The following is a 20482-nucleotide window of genomic DNA, read 5'->3' as shown; positions in this document are numbered from 1 at the left end:
GAGAAGGAAAGCATCTTGTTGATTCCAGTCGTGTGTTTGTGTCACCAAATCTTGAGCCAAAGCATTTTCAGATATTTAATAATGCTCCTTGAAGACAGTTTTTACTTTTCAGGTTCAGATTAAGGGCAGAAACCAGGGTCAGTGATCTGTGCACTGGAGGAATGGGAACGTCAGCTCCTGCTGAGATTAAGAAAAATGACTTTTTCCTGTTGGTCGCATCCTGTTGTTGAAAACCAGCAGGAAGTTGCACAAATTACAGCTCACGGTCGGAGAAAGCCCGGCTGTGAGTTTTAATGAAAGAGAGCACATCTATTTTTCACATAATAAACCCATCACCTGATTATAGTGACTCTGTGCCGGCTCGTCAGCGGGAGGCCGAACTGAGAATAATCTTGTTTCTCGGTGGAAATGAGCCGTTCATTACCTGCTGTCGTTGTTCGGTGCTCGTGCAGCGAACCTGGATTCTTCAGGGAGCGGGTGTTGAACAGCTCGGGGATTTCAAAGGTCAAAGCTTTTACAGTAAAGCTCCAGAAGGCAGCTGCCATCGAGCTCCCTGCTGGTAATATAACAGGGTTCTTTTAAATTGGTTCACAAAGACATTATTTCAGTGGACATGATATGTTCTAACAAGAGGAATGAAACCGGCCGAGCTCCTGAAACAATAATCATCTCATCTACAAAAGGTTTCTGTATAAAAACGAGGTCTAGGTTGTTTTTAATTACAGAAACATAATGTGTGCTTTGGTAATGTATTCCTGCAAATAGACTGTTGCCATCACAGTCTCTGTTGTTGTTATTCACACTGATTGACCTCATTTCCAACTCATGTTTTAGACTGGAATAAATATCCAGGGTTACGTGTACCACAAACTAAATGACTCAAGCCAGCACATGATGTTCTTAAAACTGCCTCCGCATTGATTCCCTCACATAAGGTCACCGTCACCTCGGGGAGACTCAAACTGAACAGCTCGGCCTTTATATCGGCGAGAAGTCAAGGCCCATTTGAATGACTTGATTTATCCAGAGATCAACCTCTTTTCTTTATTGGATTTTTAAAAAAGAACTGGAAATGTCCATGAAATGACTGTCATGCATCTCTCTCTCTTTATAATTTATCAAGGACGCAATTGAGCACATTAAAACTTTTACACAAATATTTTGATAGTTTTACTTTGATGGCTGTTACAGCAGTTACACAACACCTTCTCAGAATTCATCAGCCTGTGATGTGGCACATAAGTAAAGATTTGAAACATGCTATGTTTCAACTGCAGCTCGGCCTCACAAATTAGCACCAGATTGTAAATCAAGGTCAGTGGTTTTTATAAAGGCCACAGTTGTACAAATGAAACTACACTCTGGGTCTTTAACGTCAACCTTGAAACATCATGAGGGAGCAAATGATTTCACGTTGTAGAGGAATCGTGTGATGATCAGTGATGAGAGGAAACAGCCTCTTATTTTAAACTTGAAGTAGTGGAGGCGGCATAATGTGCAGCAGAGAACAGAGAGGGACCCAGTTCTGTCTCGTGACAAAACCCACTGGGAGCAATGCAACATTTGTGTCCAACATGGCAGTCAATGGTTTCCTTAGAAAAATAACATGTGACCATGAATATTTCAGAAATTTAATGGGAAGATTTTCACACTGGTAAAAATGTGGACTCGTGTTTGAGCAAACAAAAAGTCCAGACAAACAAAAGTCCTGACTAAAGTTAAACAGGACCAAGGTTTAATTCATTGTTGTCCAACAGTGTTTTTGGTAAACTGTTATATTTACAATTGCAAATTTTAGACAAAAAACTGAAAAAAAAATTAACAGAAGTTGCTCTAAGTCCAATTGTTGTAACATCAATAAATAGAAAAGTGTGATTTCCCTTGAAACATAATTTTTTGTTCAGTTTAATAATAAGCTAAATGCTCATTTTATTAAAAAAAGATTGGAGTGAAGAAATTAACAGTGTGTGTGTTTCCACGGTTTATTTGCAGAACCATGGAGAAAAATTAACTATGAAACAAGAGATTTACCGGAACAGAAACTTCTTAGTTACTCTGCAGATTTCAGCGAACCAGAAGCTGCAGGAAACAACTTAACGAAGAAACTGTTAATTGATTATGAGAAATAATAGCTTTATGTGTTGTTGCCTATTTCAAGGAACACACAAAATACAAGTGTGAAATGTCGTAAAAATACAAACTGCAAAAACAATGCAGATTTTGTCTTTTCTTAGAAAAAAGTATCACACATGACAATTTCCCCGTTGAAAATATATTTGCTCTCCCTTTGCACAAATTTGCATCATATAAAATTATAAATTAATACAAAGAAAGAAACAACAGCAGCAGTGAAAAATATATTTTGCTAGGCAAAATGATTTGGCTGGTTAGATCCTTGTATCAACTACTGGAGCTCTCTGCCCCCCCCCCCTCATGGTCGCGGCGGCTCTGGTCGATGCCGCTGGTCGACGTGAGGTGGCTCCTGGGAACTCAGGACAGTGTCTATGGAAATGGGGAATGTGAAGCGACCCAGCATCCTGGCGATCTTCTCCTGGGAAACCCCGTGCTTGTTTCTCCTTGAGGGTGAAACAAGTGCAGAGAGGTAGAGTTAGAAAGTGAAGCTTCTCAGAGTTTGCACCAGTATCCAAGTGAGGGACGGGAATCGGCAGGGACCCCCCGATACGATACTATCACGATACTTAGATGGCGATACGATATGTATTGCGATTCTGTAAGTATTGCGATTCGATATTACGATTTCCTGGGATTTCTTGTGTTTTTTTTTTGTTTTTTTTTAAATACTAGACCATTGAAAAATGTTGAATCATTCCTTCAAATACAACAGTCAAATTCACTTAGAGCTTTCAAGTTTTATTTCAAATATTAACATTAACTTAATGACTGCCGGGCAGCCAATAGAGAAAATAAATAAAAATGTGCCCTATTATTGTATAGCCCCTGTCAACTGCACACAAACTGACAGATTAAGAAATGTAAGCCACTTAGGCTACTTTTAAACAACAAATAAAAGGTAAATTAAATAGAATGAATAAAAGTTTACTTAAAATATAAACTTTGAAATAAACAAAAAGAAGGCTATTGTTGTTAGCATGAAGGCGATGCAAAGTTAGTGCTTTGGTATGTTTAGATTCTTGTGCAAAAACAAGAGCTGGTCAACATGCTCTGGGGTGATGTTGCCCCCCCCATATATCCCCCCCCGTATTAACCAATAAAAAAATATATATTTTTTAAAAATCGATTTGGGAGGCAGCATGGCGATTTAAAATCGTCATTCACACGAATCGCGATTTGTAACTGAATCGATTTCCCCCCCCCCATCCCTAATCCAAGTACAATCTAGTTATTGAGAAATCCTACCTCTGGAGCTCGTAAGGATCCAACTTCCAGCTGGTGTCAGGTTCACAGAAGTCGACTTGGTATCCTCGCTCCAATGCCTGTTCAGAATCATTTTCATTAGGATCTATGAAAGAGTCGTGAAACAGCTAAATACTGTCGATGAGATCACGACTCCTCATAATAAGTGACATCACCACCTACCATTTTGACATATGGCTTCATCTCCCAGGCTTGGATGTTTGTATTATCGATAATAATTGGAGACCGGCGATCATGCATAGCATCTTGGGCTGAAAGACAATTCGACACCAAACAGAGGTTGAACAAATTTCAGGCAATGAAATAAAAGTCTTCAAACCGTATATTTCTAAAACTTTTCACTCAGTGGAACTTTTGCAAACACTCGACTGATTTACAATACTTTGTGAACTACTGAAGCATTTTAGATATTTTGACTCTTATCCCACAGGCAGTAACATCGAGAAGCATCTGGTTGGTTAGCTCTAAATATTTAGAACCTCCTACTTTCCATGTTCACTTAAAACTGGGTGAACGTGTCCAAGGAGACCTAGTGCAGTTTCACAGGTCAGGTTGGTCACATCAAATACTGGATTCATCTTGGTTTTTTTGGCACAATTTTGGAGAACACACTCATTTTAATTTGTTCCTAAAACTTTGGCACAAAATCCTTATTATGACATTCATAAAAAGCACTTTTCCTGAAATGGAGATAATGTTTACAAAACATTAAAGCTGCATGAGCATTTAAAGAGACACTACCTCTGCTCTGGTTCCACTCATGAGCCTCTCCAAGAAGGAATGGTTCATAGCAGAAGTCGTCCTCGTGGACAAAGTAGTCGTCTGTGCACAGTATGACCCCACTGGGACCAGTTGTGACCAGCTCCCTGTGACACAGATTGTGTAAAAGTTAAAAAAAGGCACACTCCTTAATATCGAACACACACATTCAAGTGACTGAAGGTTACACAGACGTACCTGGCAAGTGTTGATTTCCCAGATCCTGGCAGTCCCCTCAACAGGATCAGAACCAGGGAAGACCCGTGGGCATGAGTGTTATCGGGGGGTCTGCTGCTTTGAGGCTGTGGCTCCCACGATTCCGTTTCTGAGTTAAACACTCGGTGTTGGTCGTGACCTCTGCTTCCGTTAGCTGAGAACGCATCGTAGCTGCGAACCCGCTCATCCCTGTCGGAGTGGTACTCTGCATAAGGGGCCTGAGAGGGGGGTCCGACTCCGCGCACATTCGGAGATGGGACGCCAGGGAACTCTGGATACTGGTTTGCCGGGCCTGAACCGCTCCAGTTGGGATTCACTCGTGCCGGCGGGTTTTGTGGGCCCTGGAATGCCTGTGGGGGCAGTGGATGACGGAATGGGGGTCCGTGTAACCCTGGGTTTGGTGGTCCGTTCTGTGGATGAGGGTGACGCCATTGGTTCTGAGGGTTCGGGTCCACGCCCGGCCTCGGCCCCCTGGGTTGATACGGCGCATTGTCATACCAGTGTGGCCAGGACGCCGGCCTCTCTCCATCGCTCCTCCTCCAGCCGTCTGCTTCTGAAGAGCTGCCGGCGTTAGACGATCTCTCGCGGCCGGCGACCCGCATCTGCTGAGGCGCTGCTGGTCGAGCAAAACCTTCCTCTGGTTTCCTCTCGTTCCCATCGTCACCGTCGGGCGTGTCGATCTGCTCCAGCTCTTTGTAGAACTCGCTCAGCGTGTCCTCGATGTCCACGGACTCCTTTGGGTCCTTTGGGTCCTTCGTGTCCTTCGTGTCATTTGTGTCCTTCGTTTCCTTTGTATCCTTCGTGTCCTTTGTTTCCTTCGCCTTCTTCGGCTTCTTCGCCTTCTTCGGGGCGGGTGTCGGCGGAGGGAACTCGGGGCCGATGAACGTGCTGCTGGTGAGTCCGACCTGCTTGATCACACGCTCCCTCTTGATGCTGTCGCTGATCACAGGCCTAGTAGTGGCCTGGTCACGTCCTCCATCACGTCCTGCATCACGTCCTGCATCACGTCCTGCATCACGTCCTGCATCACGTCCTGCATCACGTCCTGCATCACGTCCTCCATCACGTCCTGCATCACGTCCTCCATCACGTCCTCCATAACTTCCTGCATCACGTCCTCCATAACTTCCTGCATCACGTCCTGCATCACGTCCTCCATAACTTCCTGCATCACGTCCTCCATAACCTCCTCCATCACGCCCTCCACCACGTCCTCCACCACGTCCTCCATCACGTCCTCCACCACGTCCTCCACCACGTCCTCCATCACGTCCTCCATCACGTCCTCCACCTCTAAACCCCCGGGCACGGCCTCTGTGTACAGTAGGGTAGGGCGTGTAGGAGGCTTTCCCACCCATCTGCATGGAAACAGATTAAAACAGCAATGAATACACTGGAAAACAACAACAACAATAAACCATAATAAATGAACCAGTGCACTAACCCTAACACTATTTCCATCTGTAGTGCATTTCGTGCGGTTAATATAAGTTTTCTACCAGGTCAGTGTGTGTGTATGAGGACATAGAAACTCAACGAGGTCAGTGTGTGAAGCTAAACCGCGTTAGCTGCTGTTGTGACCCTGAAAACCGGTAAAAAACGACTCTTTAACGTAAATCGTGAACCACGTAAACACACACACATCGAGTACGTGTCGCTATTTATGAATACTCACCATATAAACCCAGGCTTCGTGCATGATGGCGGTAAAGTTAATGAAATATAAAACCGGGAAATCAGCTTCCAAACCGCTGCCTTGTTTACGGAAGCTCTCCTTCCTCTTCTTCTTGTGTGTGTCGGCCGGATAAGTCGTCACCGAGCGCTGCAGCGCCACCTGCTTGTCTGGAGGCCACACAGATCAAAGTCACAACTAACACAAAATGCAATTACAATCCTTTTTTTGTTGGTCATCACATAATTTTATATCATGTGCAATGTTTTTAATACCATGTTATATAATTTCCAATATCATTCAACTGATTTAAATATCACGTGTAATATTTATGTCAAGGTATTTACAGACATATCTGCAATATTTCAACTTAAAAGGAACAACCTACTCCTTTATCCTTTCATATCAACTTATCACAGTATTACTTTCTCTGTTTACTCATAATTTTTATTTTTCAAAAGACTTGTACTTCTACTGGATTTTCATCTTCACTTGTAATTTTACTGTGTTATTTTTACTGTGTTCTATTCTACATATATTGTGCTGTACTGTAATCTTGGAGCAAGCTGGCACAAGGATTTTCTTCTGGATTAATAGTCTTATCTTTTATACAGAGCCTGAATTTATTTTAAAAAACAGTTTATGTAAAATGTGAACATTAACACATATCTTTACAATGTTTTTTCTTTAAAGCCAAGGTTTCATATCAGCTAATATCGATATATCTGTGAACTGCTCATAGTTGCCCATATTGTTCAATCACAGTTAAAACGATTGAGCTCTAATGCTTACCCCCTTCAAGGTCTGTGTTGTCCAGATCAGCCAATTCTTCATTAATATTTATTCAACTTAGTTTAATTCTTTATCTTCCTCCCCGGGCACCCCTTCAATATAACTATCTTATCTTGAACCATACAGTGAAACACGCTGTAACTATGTCTATACATCAAGGGAAAGATAGGGTCTTTACAAAGGTTAACATATGGTGTTGGATAGAGTTTAAGATATAGATAATTATAAGTCCATACTGTTGTTTTTACAACTAACTTTAAAGAGACTCAGAATGTCCTCCCGTGTAAACAGTAGACATTCGGATCAGCTGTTATTTGTCCTCAAAGAAAAATTAAGGGATTACAAGAGGAACTCTAAAGCTGTCAAACCTAACTACAGCCAATAAAAGTAGAAAAGAAGATCAGTAGAAAGTAATGACATAAATTTACAATTTTATACTTTTAATTAGTCGTGTGAGACAAAAAACATCCCACAGAATATGAACCATAAACATCCGTTAATCTTTCCATTCACATTTGTACAGTTTTTCCAGAGTTCCACTACTCATCATCATACAGTCTTATGAATCTACATTGAATCACCAACACCCAGGTTCTGAGTATCAATCATCGCCAGCTCCTCGTCGTTCACCCATTCGCCTTCCTTCGGTGAGACGACAGGTTTGCGAGCTGGAGTCTGTTCTGTCTTTAAAGTGCTCGGTGTCTCAGACCTCCGAGGAGGGTTGAACGTCTTCTTCACACACGGAGTCGCTACCGAGCCCAGATTGGAGAGAGCCGGTGGAGACGGGATGCGACTCAGATAGTCCAGAGCTCTTCTCCTCTTCAGGCTTTTGGGGTCTTTCTCTGTTAGAGACGTTGGTGCAGGTGGATTCCCGCTAACAGGGGTGGAGGATCCGAAGCTTCTGATTGGCTGCTGAGCGATCAGCTGCATAGAAAAAGGACAAGAGTTTTAGTTTTTAAGTTGATGCCAAGTGGTTATGAGAACAAATGGATTTAAAAAGCTCAAATTCAAAAGCAAGTGCATAAACTCACGCTTGTCTTTGTGTCTTGTCTTCTGTCAGTTGCACAAGCTGGGGTTAGAGGCTGGACAGCTGGAGAAGAGATGGATCTTAGGCCATCGGACTTGAGTAAATGTAAAAGTTTCTCCTCAGCAGTAAGGAAGAAGTTCTGCTGACCCTGAAAACAGAGGATGGAAATGAATCTATTGTATCCAAACCAAGGACAGATTGATGGAGAAGAGGAATATAAGAGCTGGACATGGTTTAAAGAAAAGTAAACCCTTGTTATCAATGATTCCAGGGTCTGGATCATATGTCCATCACATACTTCTGCACCCACACCTAATTCAGTGTGGCTATAGAATGTCAATATGAAACAAAGATTGACGATAGTAATTTCATATTTAAGAAACATTGTCCATTTCCAGCTTTTCATCTGTCTAATCGGCGCCTCTATTGTGACAGAACTAGATTTTTTGGTGCATGTCAACAGTGTTGGGATTTGTGGACTGTACCTGGAGCAGGTTTCTGAGTTGGCTGAGGGATTCCTGTAGATGAACCTCCTTGGGGTTCGTAGAGAAGACGGTCAGATCTCCAGCGTAGACAACAGGAGTGGGAGACAGGGACTGACCTCTCAGCTGCAGGTTGCTCAGAGCCAACAGCACACGTGGCTTTACCACATCCTCCAGGCCGGACTGAGCGAAGCTGCTGAAACAGCGCACTTTAACAAAGTTCAGTTCTCCATCAGCCAGATAAAATGCCGGAGAGGAACCTGTGTTCAAAAGTAAAAACAATTATTTAGTAACCTGTATGATTATGAAAGAAACAGTTGGTAAAAAATTAAATCACCTACCCTGTCCATCCATGATACTGATGATAAATCCTGTGAAATCCACTTCTCCACACAGCGGCTGGAACTCTGGGTTTTGAAGATTCACGAAACTGGTAGAAACCCTGGGTTGAAACTGTTCTGATAACCATTCCTGGGCCTGAATGATAAAACAAAACATTTATACTGGACAATATTTTTTATCATCCATCTGATTTGCATGTACAGAATATAATCAACAGTTTCCGAATGTACCTGCAGGTCCTGAAACTGGGTTTTCTTGGTCCCAGTGAGTTGAACCGTTTCGATTCCGCTGCGTTTCTTTCCCTCTGAAGTGGAGAGATTATAAACTTTGTATCGACGTCCTTCCTTCACTAAAGCCTGAAGATCCGAGGAGGGTCGCCAAAAACTCAACTGGTAAACTAGAAACAAGAAAAATAAATTAAAACCAGAATTTGACACAGCAGTAAATAGGTTTAAATACATATTGATAGATACAAAAAAAAGAAAAGAAAAATGAAGTCCCACCACTGCCACTGCCCATAGAGTCCGAAACGCAGAGCTTCCACACAGGTGTGACGTCTCGTTTGGGACAGGTCCCGTCAGCGCTCTCTGCTTCTAGAGCACGACGGTATCGGTCCTGTAGCTCAGCCTGTTCCTTCTCCATCAGAGAGCGTCTGTAGGTTTGAACAGTCTCCATCTGTTGCTCACTCAAATGAGCCTAGAGCACAGAAAAAGAAAGGTACCTGACTAAAACTCTGTTCATGAGAGATTCAAGTGAAAAACGAGTAAGGTACATTTTCTATCACCTCTAAGTAAGCTGGATCCTCCTCCACTGCTTCATACAGCTCCTCTCCATCTTGCAGATTTGCAATATCCTGACGACTAATTGTGCGTCTTCTGCGTTGAGGTTTGTTTTTACCTGATGATCAAACAACTTGTTAAATCCTCGCACATTTTAGTCTGTACCTGATATGAGAAAAACACTCCTACCTGTCTGCTCTTTTTCAAATTCAGTTTGTATCTTTGCAAAAAGAATCTCCATGGACTTTTGGTTTTGGCTGCTGTATCGTCTCTCCTCTTTCTCTTCTGCACGACCAGAACGAAACACAACGCCCGCATCTGGTTTCCTCTCCATCCACTGGATAAACCAACAAACATACAGAGAAAAGGGATCAGAGCACAAACTTCCAGGAGAAAGGAGTAAATGAATAGAATACTAAACTCACCTGTAGGGGGTAGCTTCTGAGTATGGTAATGTCCACACATCCAACTGGTCCTCCATTGCTGTACAAACTGGACAAAGGCAGCAGAAACGGCCGGGGATCTCTGTGAAATCCCAGCTTGGTGTCCCACCGTGCAGGTCTGGTGCTGTTGGCACAAATCTAAAACACACAAACAATAAGTCAGCATTTTATCTCTGTTGAAGTCGCTGAAAGAACGACAGAATGTCTTGTGGTCTCCATGCACCTTTAACATGAGGGACTCCGGTGCCTCCAGAGGGGAACAAGCCTCCTGGGATCCCACCAGTTGAGACCCGTAGACGATCAGCTTCCCGCCGACAGCCAGACGACCTTTGTGAAGCATGGCAGTCAGAGGTTCATCTAGCTGAGCTTTGATGGGGTACCATCCATCCGTCAGCCAAACTACTGCAGAGGGGGGTTCGACCTTGGCATCTGCCCCTTGTGGAGTCTTGGTGTCACTGCGAGTTGGTCGGATTGAGGAGTGTCCCTGGGAGACGACCCCGCAAACACAGAGAACCAGGGACTTGGCTGATGTGTCGTCCTTTTCCATGATCCTCCTCAGAGCGGGTCTACGGCTGTGGTCGATCTCTACATCATATCTAAGACATGAAGAATAATCATGTTTTCAATAATATTCAAATTCTTCTGATAGTAAATCATTCTCTACTGTATAATCAGTGACAATTAAAAGTATTGTGACATCCTTTAGTATTCAATGAATCAATCGATACAGAAATAATAATTCCTTGCAGCCCTAAAACACTGTCTTTTGTGGAGATGACATAAAATGACAGTAGGCTTTGTGTAGTACTAGAATTTGTTCAGAAGTATATTTGATATTCACAAGTTGTAATGCTTTGTACCTGTACTTGAGCTGAAGGAGAACCTGCTGTGGCGTGAGACAGAGGCCTCCCATTGTTTCTGGAAAAGATCTTTCCATGGAGGCTTGTTTCCACACGATCCATCTGAAGTGATTGAACACCCACTCCTCACTCATCAGTTTAGGATCCACACCTGGAGTGTCACACAGGGCTCTGTGGAAAGTGTAGAACAAGATGATGTTGAGGACAATCAACCTGCACATTGTTTCTCTAACAGTTTAAAGTCTGATTAAAATGAATAAGTACAATTCAATTACTTATAAAACTCTTCTTTTCCTGCAGTCCCATCCTTGCTGGGGATTAGCCATCCTCCATCAGCCAGCTGAACGCCACCTCCGTCTGTAAATGCTTCCAGTTTCAGGAACTGATGCAAATTGAAACGAAAAGCCTCGGCTGTCTCGCTGCTGATGTCGGACACATGTTGATGAACTCCATATCCATACAGCTGAAATACGAGATCAAGATGTTAAAACACAAGATATTTCAACCAAATCTTTTCTGTGACAACATATTCTCTGAAGCCCAATGACAGTCCTGTCCTTGCCTGTTTTGAGGTGTATCTCCCAGGGAGGTTTCCATTTGCAGCAGCTTTTAATGGGATCCTTGAAACCCCCGAGGTTTTGGTTAGAAACAAACTTCCCGGCAACGGTCGGATCGTCTGCCGCTTCTTTTTCCTGATTCTCATGTCTTGCATATCCCGTGCCAACTCCACATTTTCAAAATTCTGAAACATGTCTGTAAACCATAAACACAATTGTTTTACATATGTTCTGTAGAGTATTTACACTGTGCAACACTAACTTTACGCAGAAAGGCTGTACTGCACCTTGGCTTCTGGAAAACATGTCGTCCTCACGTGTTGCCTTTGCAGCAGAGTCTCCTGAACCACAGGCAACAGGAACATTGTGATTATCAGTCAGATAATCATGCTTTGTGTCAGCCAAGGCCACCTGTGGAATATCTTCTTTGCTTGTATTACCAGCTACATCTGCACTGCTTTGTGTTTTTTTAGTGGGCGGTAAGACAGTGCTGCGGTTAGTGGGTGTTACAAAGAGATGCTGGTGTTTGTCCTCCTCCTGCTGTGGTTTACAGGAACTCTCCTGGACAATAGTTCTTTGTTTTTTGAAAGGAGGAACAAATGCAGGAGGTGTTCTTGTGTTGACTTTGAGCACTGCATCCTTGCAGGTCTCCATCTTTGCGTTCTTGAGGAATGGAGGAGCAAACGCTGGCATGTTTGAATGCGCTGACCTGCTTCCTCCTGAGGTAAACTGTTGTGCTGGTGTTGTGTTTTGCAGTTTGGTTTCCACATAGTTTTTTCCATTGCTGTGAGACAAAAATATACATCATAAAGAGCTGATCACTCATTCCAGACACTTATAAACATGGCAAACGAATCAAACTTACCTGTGTGGCTGTGTGACATTAGGATGAGGAGAGGCTTGAAAGTTGAAAGCTCTCCTGTCTTTCATTACACCTTAATTGAGAAAAACAGAGTAGAGTTATCACATTTATAAGACAATATTTAAGAATGTAAAATGTACTTTCGGGCAAATAACTTACTGTTTGGACAAGTTTTCTGTGGATGTAGTGTTGAAGCTCTCGGACCAACAACAGTCCGATCGAATTCCTCCAGTAATCGTCTTTTCAGGGGAGGCTGACCTAGAAACAATAAAAAAAGGTTGTGGTTAATTTGAGCTGTAACGTAGAAATACAGTACAAATTTTTTTATGAGAATTTCTTTGTAAATTGTTGTTAAAAAAAATCAAAACTTGATCTAAGATCAAATTAAATTTGCTCTTTAAATAGTCCAGATTCAATAAGATCAGACAACACTGAGACAAGCTGTGCATCCATCATGAAAAATAATAACTTACAAGTCATATTTGTATCGTCTCCCAATCTTTTCCCTCTTCCTTTCTGTTCCTCTGCAGATGTGGCATTGGATCCTGGGTAATCTTGCAGTGGCTCATTCTCTGATGTCACTGAGAGACTTTCATCCTCTAACAAAGCTTTGGTGCAGTCGAGAGCTTCCTGGGCGAGAAACCTCTGCTGGGTCTCAGAGCAGCCACTGAAGTGAAGTGATGGAAACATTTGAAATGAAGACTCCTCCGGCCTTTTGGACTTTGGTCCCTCACCGCAGTTTGTACGTTTAACTTCACAACCCAACATGTTTGCTGTTTCCTTTAAAAGAGTGTCGTGTGGCTTACTCTCCCATGATACAGACGTTTTACCTTCCTTTACCTCAGATGCACCTTTAAGGGCCTTTTCTCTGAGAGTTTCCTTTTCAGGGTCAGTCATCACAGACTGAATAGATTCAACGACTTCAGAGACACTTTCCTGAGCAGACGTGTCCTTGTCACCCGCTGTGGTGAAAGAACAAGTTGTACTTCTTTCCACATTTTTTATATTTGGTGGATCCGACTTGCAGGCACGTGAGCTTGTTGAGTACGAGTCCGAGGGACGAGTCTCTTCATCTGCCAATTCTTTGAAAAGGTTCTTTGCTTTCAGAAGATTTGTCTGTGACACGTGGACTTTAGCTCCCCCTGCAGTTGAGAAACCACAACTTATTTTTCCTGCACTATTCTGAGCCTCTTGGTGTTTGTCGCTCTTTCTTGTGCCTGAAACAGTCGGGATCTCTGCACTGAGATCCATGTCACTGAAGAGTGCTTTTGCTTTTTGGAGGGCTTCATGTGAAAATGCCACCGGTTTACCACTGGCTGCAAGGAATCCCCCTTTCCTCTGTGGTGAACAAGAAACTGGCAACTTGGTATTTGTTGTTTTTGCTTTATTCTGGGCTGCAAATGAAAGAGCGACTCCTTTTCCAGCACTCTGAAGCGTCCCACTGTCTTCTTTTTGTTTCAGATTTTTGTTTGTATCTGTAAGCAAAGCACTTTCATTCAATAGTGACATTGCTTTAGTCATTGCATCATCTGACACACATACTTTTTTCCCACTGGCTGTACAGAACCCACCACCGCTGCTAAATGTATTACAAGCAGAGGAACCAGTTTTCTCTGATGTTGTGCACAACGGGGTTGAAAGATGCTTTGATGGGTTTCCATCGGTCAAATCTTCAAGTTTCCTCACATCACCGGGATGCAGAAAACCTTTCTCATTTACATGTGGTCCCACATTCAATTGTTCCTTCTCACTGCCACCTCCACTCACAGGTGCTACACCACTCTCATACTTAACCGTGGTGCCGTTGTTTCTGTCCATAATGTCGCAGTCTTCGAAGAAAGCCTCTGCTTCTTGCAGCGATCTTACCGAATCAGAACCGTTATCAAATTCTTTCAAAATGTTTTTTGCTTTGAACTTTTTTTTCTTAGACAAGCCCCCTGCAGTCATGAAACCACTGTGTGTTTTGTCTGAATCTTCAGTGTTGCCTTGAGTCTCCTTTGTGTCTGAAACCGCTGGGAGCTCCGCACTGAGAGTGATGTCACTGAAAAGAGCTTTTGCTTTCCGGAGGGCCTCAGCGGAAAGTCCCACAGGTTTCCCACTGGCTGCAAGAAATCCACTTGTCCTGGATGCAAGACCTCGAACAGGCGTCTTGGAGTGAGATGGTTTTACATTGATTTCATCCTCGACTGCTTCACATTGAAGCAACAGCGATTTAGCTTTCTTGAGAGCTGCGGCTGAGACGACGACTCCTTTGCCGCTGGCTGTTTGAAATCCACCATTTTTAATTGGTCCAACTTGAATTTGATCGGCCACATGAGCTGTTCTTAAAGCATCTCCTTCCTGTTGCAGTTGGATCTTTGTGTCCTCAGGTGCATGAATTTCATTTAACAGACGCTCAGCTTTTTTCACCGCATCAGCCGACACACAGACTTTCTTCCCGCTGGCTGTAGAGAATCCTCCGCCATTGTTCGACTGATTCATTCCAGAGGAGCCAGAATTCTTTGATGTCGAGCAGGAGGGAGAAGAAAATGCTTTTACGGTCGATTTTTGCTGTACAACCTTTCTATGACTGGCAGCTGGTCCAGCACCCGCTTTTGAACATTCCCCGATTGCTTCTTCAGAAAAGTTCTCCTTACATCCTTGGATACCTTTACATTTCAAAAGGTTTTTCGTGTGACTGACTGTAGGAAACTGTTCGGTGTTCTTTTGATGTTTTACAGGGACAGCAGATTTATTGTCGGTAATGTCGCAGTCTTTGAAGAGAGAATCGGCTTCTTGCATAGCTTTCGCTGAAATAGAAACCCCTTTCCCACTGGCCAACTGGAAACCACTTCGGTACGAAGCTGTGTCCATTTTGCTGTTATCAGAAGTCAATGCAGCATTTGTATCTGTAATGCTGGTGATCTGTCGTTGCTCGATTTTAGCAGCAGCGTCACTGTTTAGCTTGTCTGCCGACTTCTGATCAGTCAGATTTTCCCCTAAATCTGCAAACAAAGCTCTGGCTTTTCTCAAATGCTCTTTTGAAATTCTCAAATCACTTCCTCTCGCAGTTTTGAATCCAACACCAGGCATCAAAGGGGTTTTGTTCTCCTGCTCGCTTGTCTCAGTGAACCCAGCTCTGTTAGGATTTTGGGGTTCAGCTGACACAATACAGTGCCTTCTGTCAGAGATGCTCTTTGAAGAGGGAGACGCATCTTCAGTGGAGGAACTTTCTTTTGTCAGTGTGGATCTATTTGTCAGATTTGATGCCTCACAGTTTGTCATTTTATGCTTTTCAGCATCGGAACTAAAGCTGTCATCGAAATCAATACCCATAAGAAAATCAGGGTCAAGTTCTTTGTCAGCTTTTTGAGGGGAGGTGGCGTTATCTTGACAATGCTGCTGTAGCTTTGCAGTTCTGACCTGTGTAAAGTCAAACTGGCTATCAGCTTCTTCCATGAGAGTGCACAGTTCTGTCACGTCAGCTTTTTGTGACGCTGTTAGCTGACAACTTGTATCCCCAAATCTTTCAGTCGACGACGTCGGCTGCTTTGAGTCAGAGATTGTATTTTTCACTGAATCCATTCTGATGCGAATTTCCGCTTTAGCGCCGCCGCCTCTTTTGATTGGCTCAGCACTAAATGGCCTTTCAGCTTCGGTCTCTTCAAACAGATGCTTGGCTCTCTCCAGGTGGGCTGGGGAAACTTCTATAGTCTTATTTGAAGCGGTTTTGAATCCTGATGCATGAACGGAAGGAAGAGACACAGTCTCTCTCTCTGGAAAGTTGCCATCACTTGGACACTTGACTGGAAAGTGATTGATAGTATTAACTCCTTCTGTTGCACCACTGGGCAGTTCTGTTGATGTGCTCTCTATGTGAAACTCGCTCTCTCTGCAAGGGCCCAGTGTCTGGCCTTCCTTCAATGCACTCAGCAGCTTGGCATCAGTTTCATCTCCTTGATTATATGTTACATGTTTAATGTTTGTAGATAGGGAAGAAGCAGCTCTTTGGGTTTCAGTTTTAAAGCCAGTCCGTTGTTGACTTTGAGCCATGTTCTCTGAGCTTGGGAGAATAAAGGATGTGGAAGTCAGATGAGAGACGTCTGCAACAGCAGAGTGGAATCCGCTGTCAACTACTGTTCCCTCATTGATGGAGTAATTCTGAGCAGTGGCAGAAACAGGTTTTCTCTCAGTGGTGTGATCACAGTCATGGGGAACGTTTGCTCGCCTCACTCTCTGTTTGGCTTGCTTCAAGGCGTTCAGACAAGTTGAGGCAGAGAAGCCATTTTGAGGAGTATCCTCTGCTACTTCCCTTGGTTTCCTGGGGTCTAACATTTGACTGAAGTCTTGTGCAAAATCTCTGCAGAGCTGCGACATGTCAAGCTCCTGGGCTTTTGGTTGAACAGGAAGAGGAACATCCGTGACATTTTTCTGTTTTTGTATCTTATCCTCCTTGATTCTGCAACAGTCTGCTTCATCTTGGATTTCCCCCAGCAGCTTGGCACTCCCTTTGTTCCCTGAAAGAAAGCAGGAAGATAAAAAGGGAGAGATTCATTCAGATTTTTCCATATTGACAAAACATGGATTATAGCATTTTATGCATGAATACATTCACATGCATGAGAAATGTTACTAGAACCTGGAAGCCTGGGGGAGGTGTCATTCTTCACAGAAGGTGTTTTGTCTCCTTGAGCTTGTGGTTTTGGACTCTCAATGGTGTAAACAAATTGTCTCTTTTTCTTTGTAAATCCATAGTATGAGCCTGTGGAATGCGGCCTTGTGAGCTGGCCAGAGTCAGAGTTGCTCCGCAGTTGTTCTGGTTGAGTTTTGTTGTCCACTTGTGTAGCAGCATGATTATTATCCCTGCAAGAGGAATCTACAGTCGAGGGAGGAATGTCAGATAAACTCAATGGCGACCACTGAGTGATTCCAGTATCTCTAGTCTTCTGTGGTGGGGGTGAGGATATTTTGACAGGTTCCCAATCATCTGTTCTCTGTACCAGTGATGCAGTGTTGTTAGTAGTTGAGACGTCCGTAAAGCTGCAGCCACGTTCCTTTGACAGAATGATCTGTTTTCTCTTGATTCTGTCAGTTTTCACTTTCCTCAGGGCTGAACTACTGTTGGAGAAAAACATGGAAAGAACATTTTCCGCTCCATCAAGAACACTCGCCACGGTGCTTCGTACATCCCCATCCTCAATAGCGTCTGGAAGCTTCTGTCGCCAAACACTCGGACTTGGATGCGGTGAATCCTGGGAGGAGTTATGACACTCTGGATTCTGACCAGCCTCAGGGGAAACAACACCTGTGGTTTAGACAAGAAATTAGTAGTAGTTGTTTTCTATTATGCATCGAAAAGTCTTTGCAAAATAAGTCAATATGGTGCAATGCAAAGCCCTTTCATTAAATCATAGCTACTGAATCCTCTATAATATTAGCAAAATGTACAGGAAGGAGTCAGTACCTGTGTGAGCCGGCACATGGTTGTTTTGGGGAGATACTGCAGGTACGGATGCGTTTGAAAGGGAAGGAAAAAGCTTCCGTACAAACTAAAAACAGGGAAACAAAAGACGGAAAAAATATAATTTCAGAAGCAATATACAAATGTATCATTAGCATAACAAAAGGCATAAGCAGAGGCATGACATTCACTTAGTGATACAAAATGAATCTGCTGTGGAGTCGGTTTCGACACAATACTCACAACCACATTGCTGTCTGCAGAAACACTCATTGGACTGGGACTCTCATCTGTTTTAGCTGCAACAAGACAAACCAATTAATCGAACTAATCACATAAATGGATTTTTATCACCAAAAAAATCAACCATAACAACTAACTGAGTCATTTGCTTACATAGAATCAGAGTGGACGGCGCAGCAGGGGGGGTGTTCAGAGAACTCGTCCACGATATGTCCGGATGAATCTGTGCACCTAGACTTTCAGATATTTGCTTGGCATAGCTAACCTGTCATTCGTAAAAAAACAAACAAACAAACAAACATAGAGAGTGACCTTGATGTTATCCATTACTCCGCATTCAAATACTGCCCTTTGCTGAATAACTGTTTGATTGTATACACTTACTGGGGATTTGGGTGAGGCCTGAAGAAAATCTGTACAGATGACAGGGGCAAAACATGACAGATTACAGATGATGATCAAATATTTATTTCAATTTTACTTTAAACAGATTGAATGTATGAAGCTGCAGCTCACCAAAACCTCCATATTTTGATCCAGGGACCCTAAAAAGAACAAGATGGACACTGAAAACTACAGCAGTCACAACACAAGGGACTTGTACAACATTTGCTTGACAATAGCTCAAACACTCAATGTGCAGAGGAAGTACATGTATCTTTTCTCAAAGCACAATCCTTCATTGTCAGGTTATATGAAAATCAGACAATGTTCACAGTTTGTATTCATGACTTGAAATAAGAGAACTAATAAAAAAGGAGAATATCTGAAAAATGTCTCTTTCAAACGGCAACGGGCAAAAAAAGTCTTGAGAGTTGTTGCACTCACCTCTCTTTTGTCATGTGAAACAAACATGGACTTTGTGTTTCCTTCCATGCTTCTTTTTCTAAGGAAAGAAATACAGAATCATCACTTTTTATATGCAACTTTTAGAAAGCTTTTCAAAATGTAGACACACACAGGTTAATACAATTTACAATAATACATTAAAGATGTAATATACAGACATCTACAGTCCTCCTGTATAACAAATATTTTAAGTGCAAGACAAATATGAATGCATAAATATAGCAACGGTTTAATTTGAATGAGACATTACCTTGCTCAGCAGTGAACGACTGCTCTCCCTCAGTTTCCGGGGACACAACTCGACTGCGTCTGAAAACTTTGGGGGTCGAGAACAGCTGACTTTCCAGTGCGGTTCTGTCACAGGGGGCTTTGAAGTTTCCCTCTTGGTTGGCGCAGAGGTCATCTTGATCAGACCCATTTCCCTCACTGGTGGACTTTTGAGCTGTCAGGACGTGAAACCAGTCGGGGTCCAGTGGTCCCAGCTCTGGATAGGGAATAAAAAGGATGCTAGCTCAGTATGAAGTAAACCAACTCCAGGTTCACAGCACATGATGATTTGATTTAGTGTTTTGTGATGGTGGATAGTGAGGAAGGATCCTGATTGTGGACTATGATTACAACCAGACTGCTTGACATACAATACACCTACTGACATAATGTTCCATTACTTAGAATAACAATTAATTTGTTATCGCTGCTCCCTGCATCTCTTTCAGACATTTTCTTATGTACAATACTTTAAACACACACTTTTCCATTATGTTTCAAACTGTTTCATCTAATCGATGTTATACTGTTATTTTGTCGATGTTCCCAGTTACACAGAGCATCTATTCCCCTTCTGTCAGTCCCTCAAATGTGGCTCTCAGAGGTTTCTACGTTTATTCCCCTGTTAAAAGGTTTTTTTCGGGGTGAATCCACAGCCACCTACAGTGGCACAGTGGAAACAAAAGCTAAGGGAGGTGTATGGAATGGAGGCTTTAACTGCTCAATTACAATTAAAGTCTGATGTTTTTGTGAGGAGGTGGCTACCTATTGCAGGATACCTCTCTAACTGAGGGGAATCCTGTGGTACGATGGAATGTCTTAACTGTCCACTTATGTCTTTATTTCTTTATTATTTTTCACTAATCAGTCTGTCATATATAATTTGTGATGTTGTCAAGGAATGTTTGTGTTTCTCTTCAATAAAGTTCTAAAAAAAAAAAAGGGGGGTTTTGGCAGTTTTTCCTTAAGAACAGAATATCTCACACCTTGTTAAGCCCTATGAGACAAATTGTGATTTGTAAAATGTGTTTGTTTTTTGTTTGCATGACAGGTATTGCTTGTTTGGTGATCGTGAAGCTATGTGTTCAAGTAGGGGAAAAGTAGAGACCTCCAACAAGCTTTGTGTGGCTTATAACATTAAATGCTTGGTCTTATAATAAACATATTGTCTCCATTGCAGTTCATAACTTATCTCACCTTTCCAGATCTCATCTTTGAAGGTGTCATACATGTTCCAGGTAGAATCCATTCCAGGGGACTACAGGTGGTCGCCTGAGGAGACAGAGGAGTTTTTATGAGGACTAAGTTATGAAACAGAAACTTATGTTAGCTGCAGCATGTTAGCTTCAGCCTGTTAGCATGTTAGCTTATAGGTGGAGGTGGGTCGAGCTGCAGCTGATGCTCAGGACCTCACGATGTGAAGCTACAGGTTCAACTCACGTTAGCTTGAATGACAATTAAACTGCTTGAGACACATGGCAGTGTTAGCTGACGTG

At 42.8% G+C, this 20482-nt stretch overlaps 1 protein-coding gene across 1 annotated transcript; it reads right to left on the bottom strand.

The window, feature by feature from the left end:
- Positions 1 to 1615: 1615 nt before the first annotated feature.
- LOC133002997 (uncharacterized) lies at positions 1616 to 20235 on the bottom strand. The gene is made up of 33 exons (XM_061072585.1): positions 20184 to 20235; positions 18970 to 19203; positions 18699 to 18756; positions 18387 to 18415; positions 18255 to 18283; positions 18024 to 18135; positions 17871 to 17926; positions 17631 to 17715; positions 16800 to 17471; positions 12661 to 16683; positions 12347 to 12445; positions 12191 to 12260; positions 11613 to 12109; positions 11331 to 11521; positions 11044 to 11231; positions 10769 to 10939; positions 10132 to 10504; positions 9891 to 10046; positions 9655 to 9802; positions 9471 to 9583; positions 9190 to 9382; positions 8917 to 9083; positions 8686 to 8821; positions 8348 to 8604; positions 7867 to 8010; positions 7407 to 7759; positions 6960 to 6982; positions 6047 to 6213; positions 4354 to 5729; positions 4138 to 4262; positions 3559 to 3647; positions 3379 to 3455; positions 1616 to 2576 (listed from the first exon to the last, which is right to left on the bottom strand). Exons 1-33 carry the CDS (start codon positions 20233 to 20235, stop codon positions 2432 to 2434), a joined length of 10608 nt encoding a protein of 3535 aa, XP_060928568.1. The 3' UTR covers positions 1616 to 2431.
- Positions 20236 to 20482: the final 247 nt, after the last annotated feature.

The sequence above is a fragment of the Limanda limanda genome, chromosome 6 (genome assembly GCF_963576545.1).
Source record: "Limanda limanda chromosome 6, fLimLim1.1, whole genome shotgun sequence".
Taxonomy (NCBI): Eukaryota; Metazoa; Chordata; class Actinopteri; order Pleuronectiformes; family Pleuronectidae; genus Limanda; species Limanda limanda.
Note: the sequence above shows the minus strand (reverse complement) of the source record. Positions and strands in the feature narration are given on the sequence as shown.

Bases quoted from the DNA above. Each gene is read 5' to 3' on its own strand.
- LOC133002997 (XM_061072585.1), bottom strand. From the start codon at position 20,235: ATGGATTCTACCTGGAACATGTATGACACCTTCAAAGATGAGATCTGG. The intron at 18,136-18,254 runs GTAAGTGTATAC...TACGAATGACAG, and splicing joins AGGCCTCACCCAAATCCCCA to GTTAGCTATGCCAAGCAAAT. The intron at 17,716-17,870 runs GTGAGTATTGTG...CCCTGTTTTTAG, and splicing joins CTGCAGACAGCAATGTGGTT to TTTGTACGGAAGCTTTTTCC.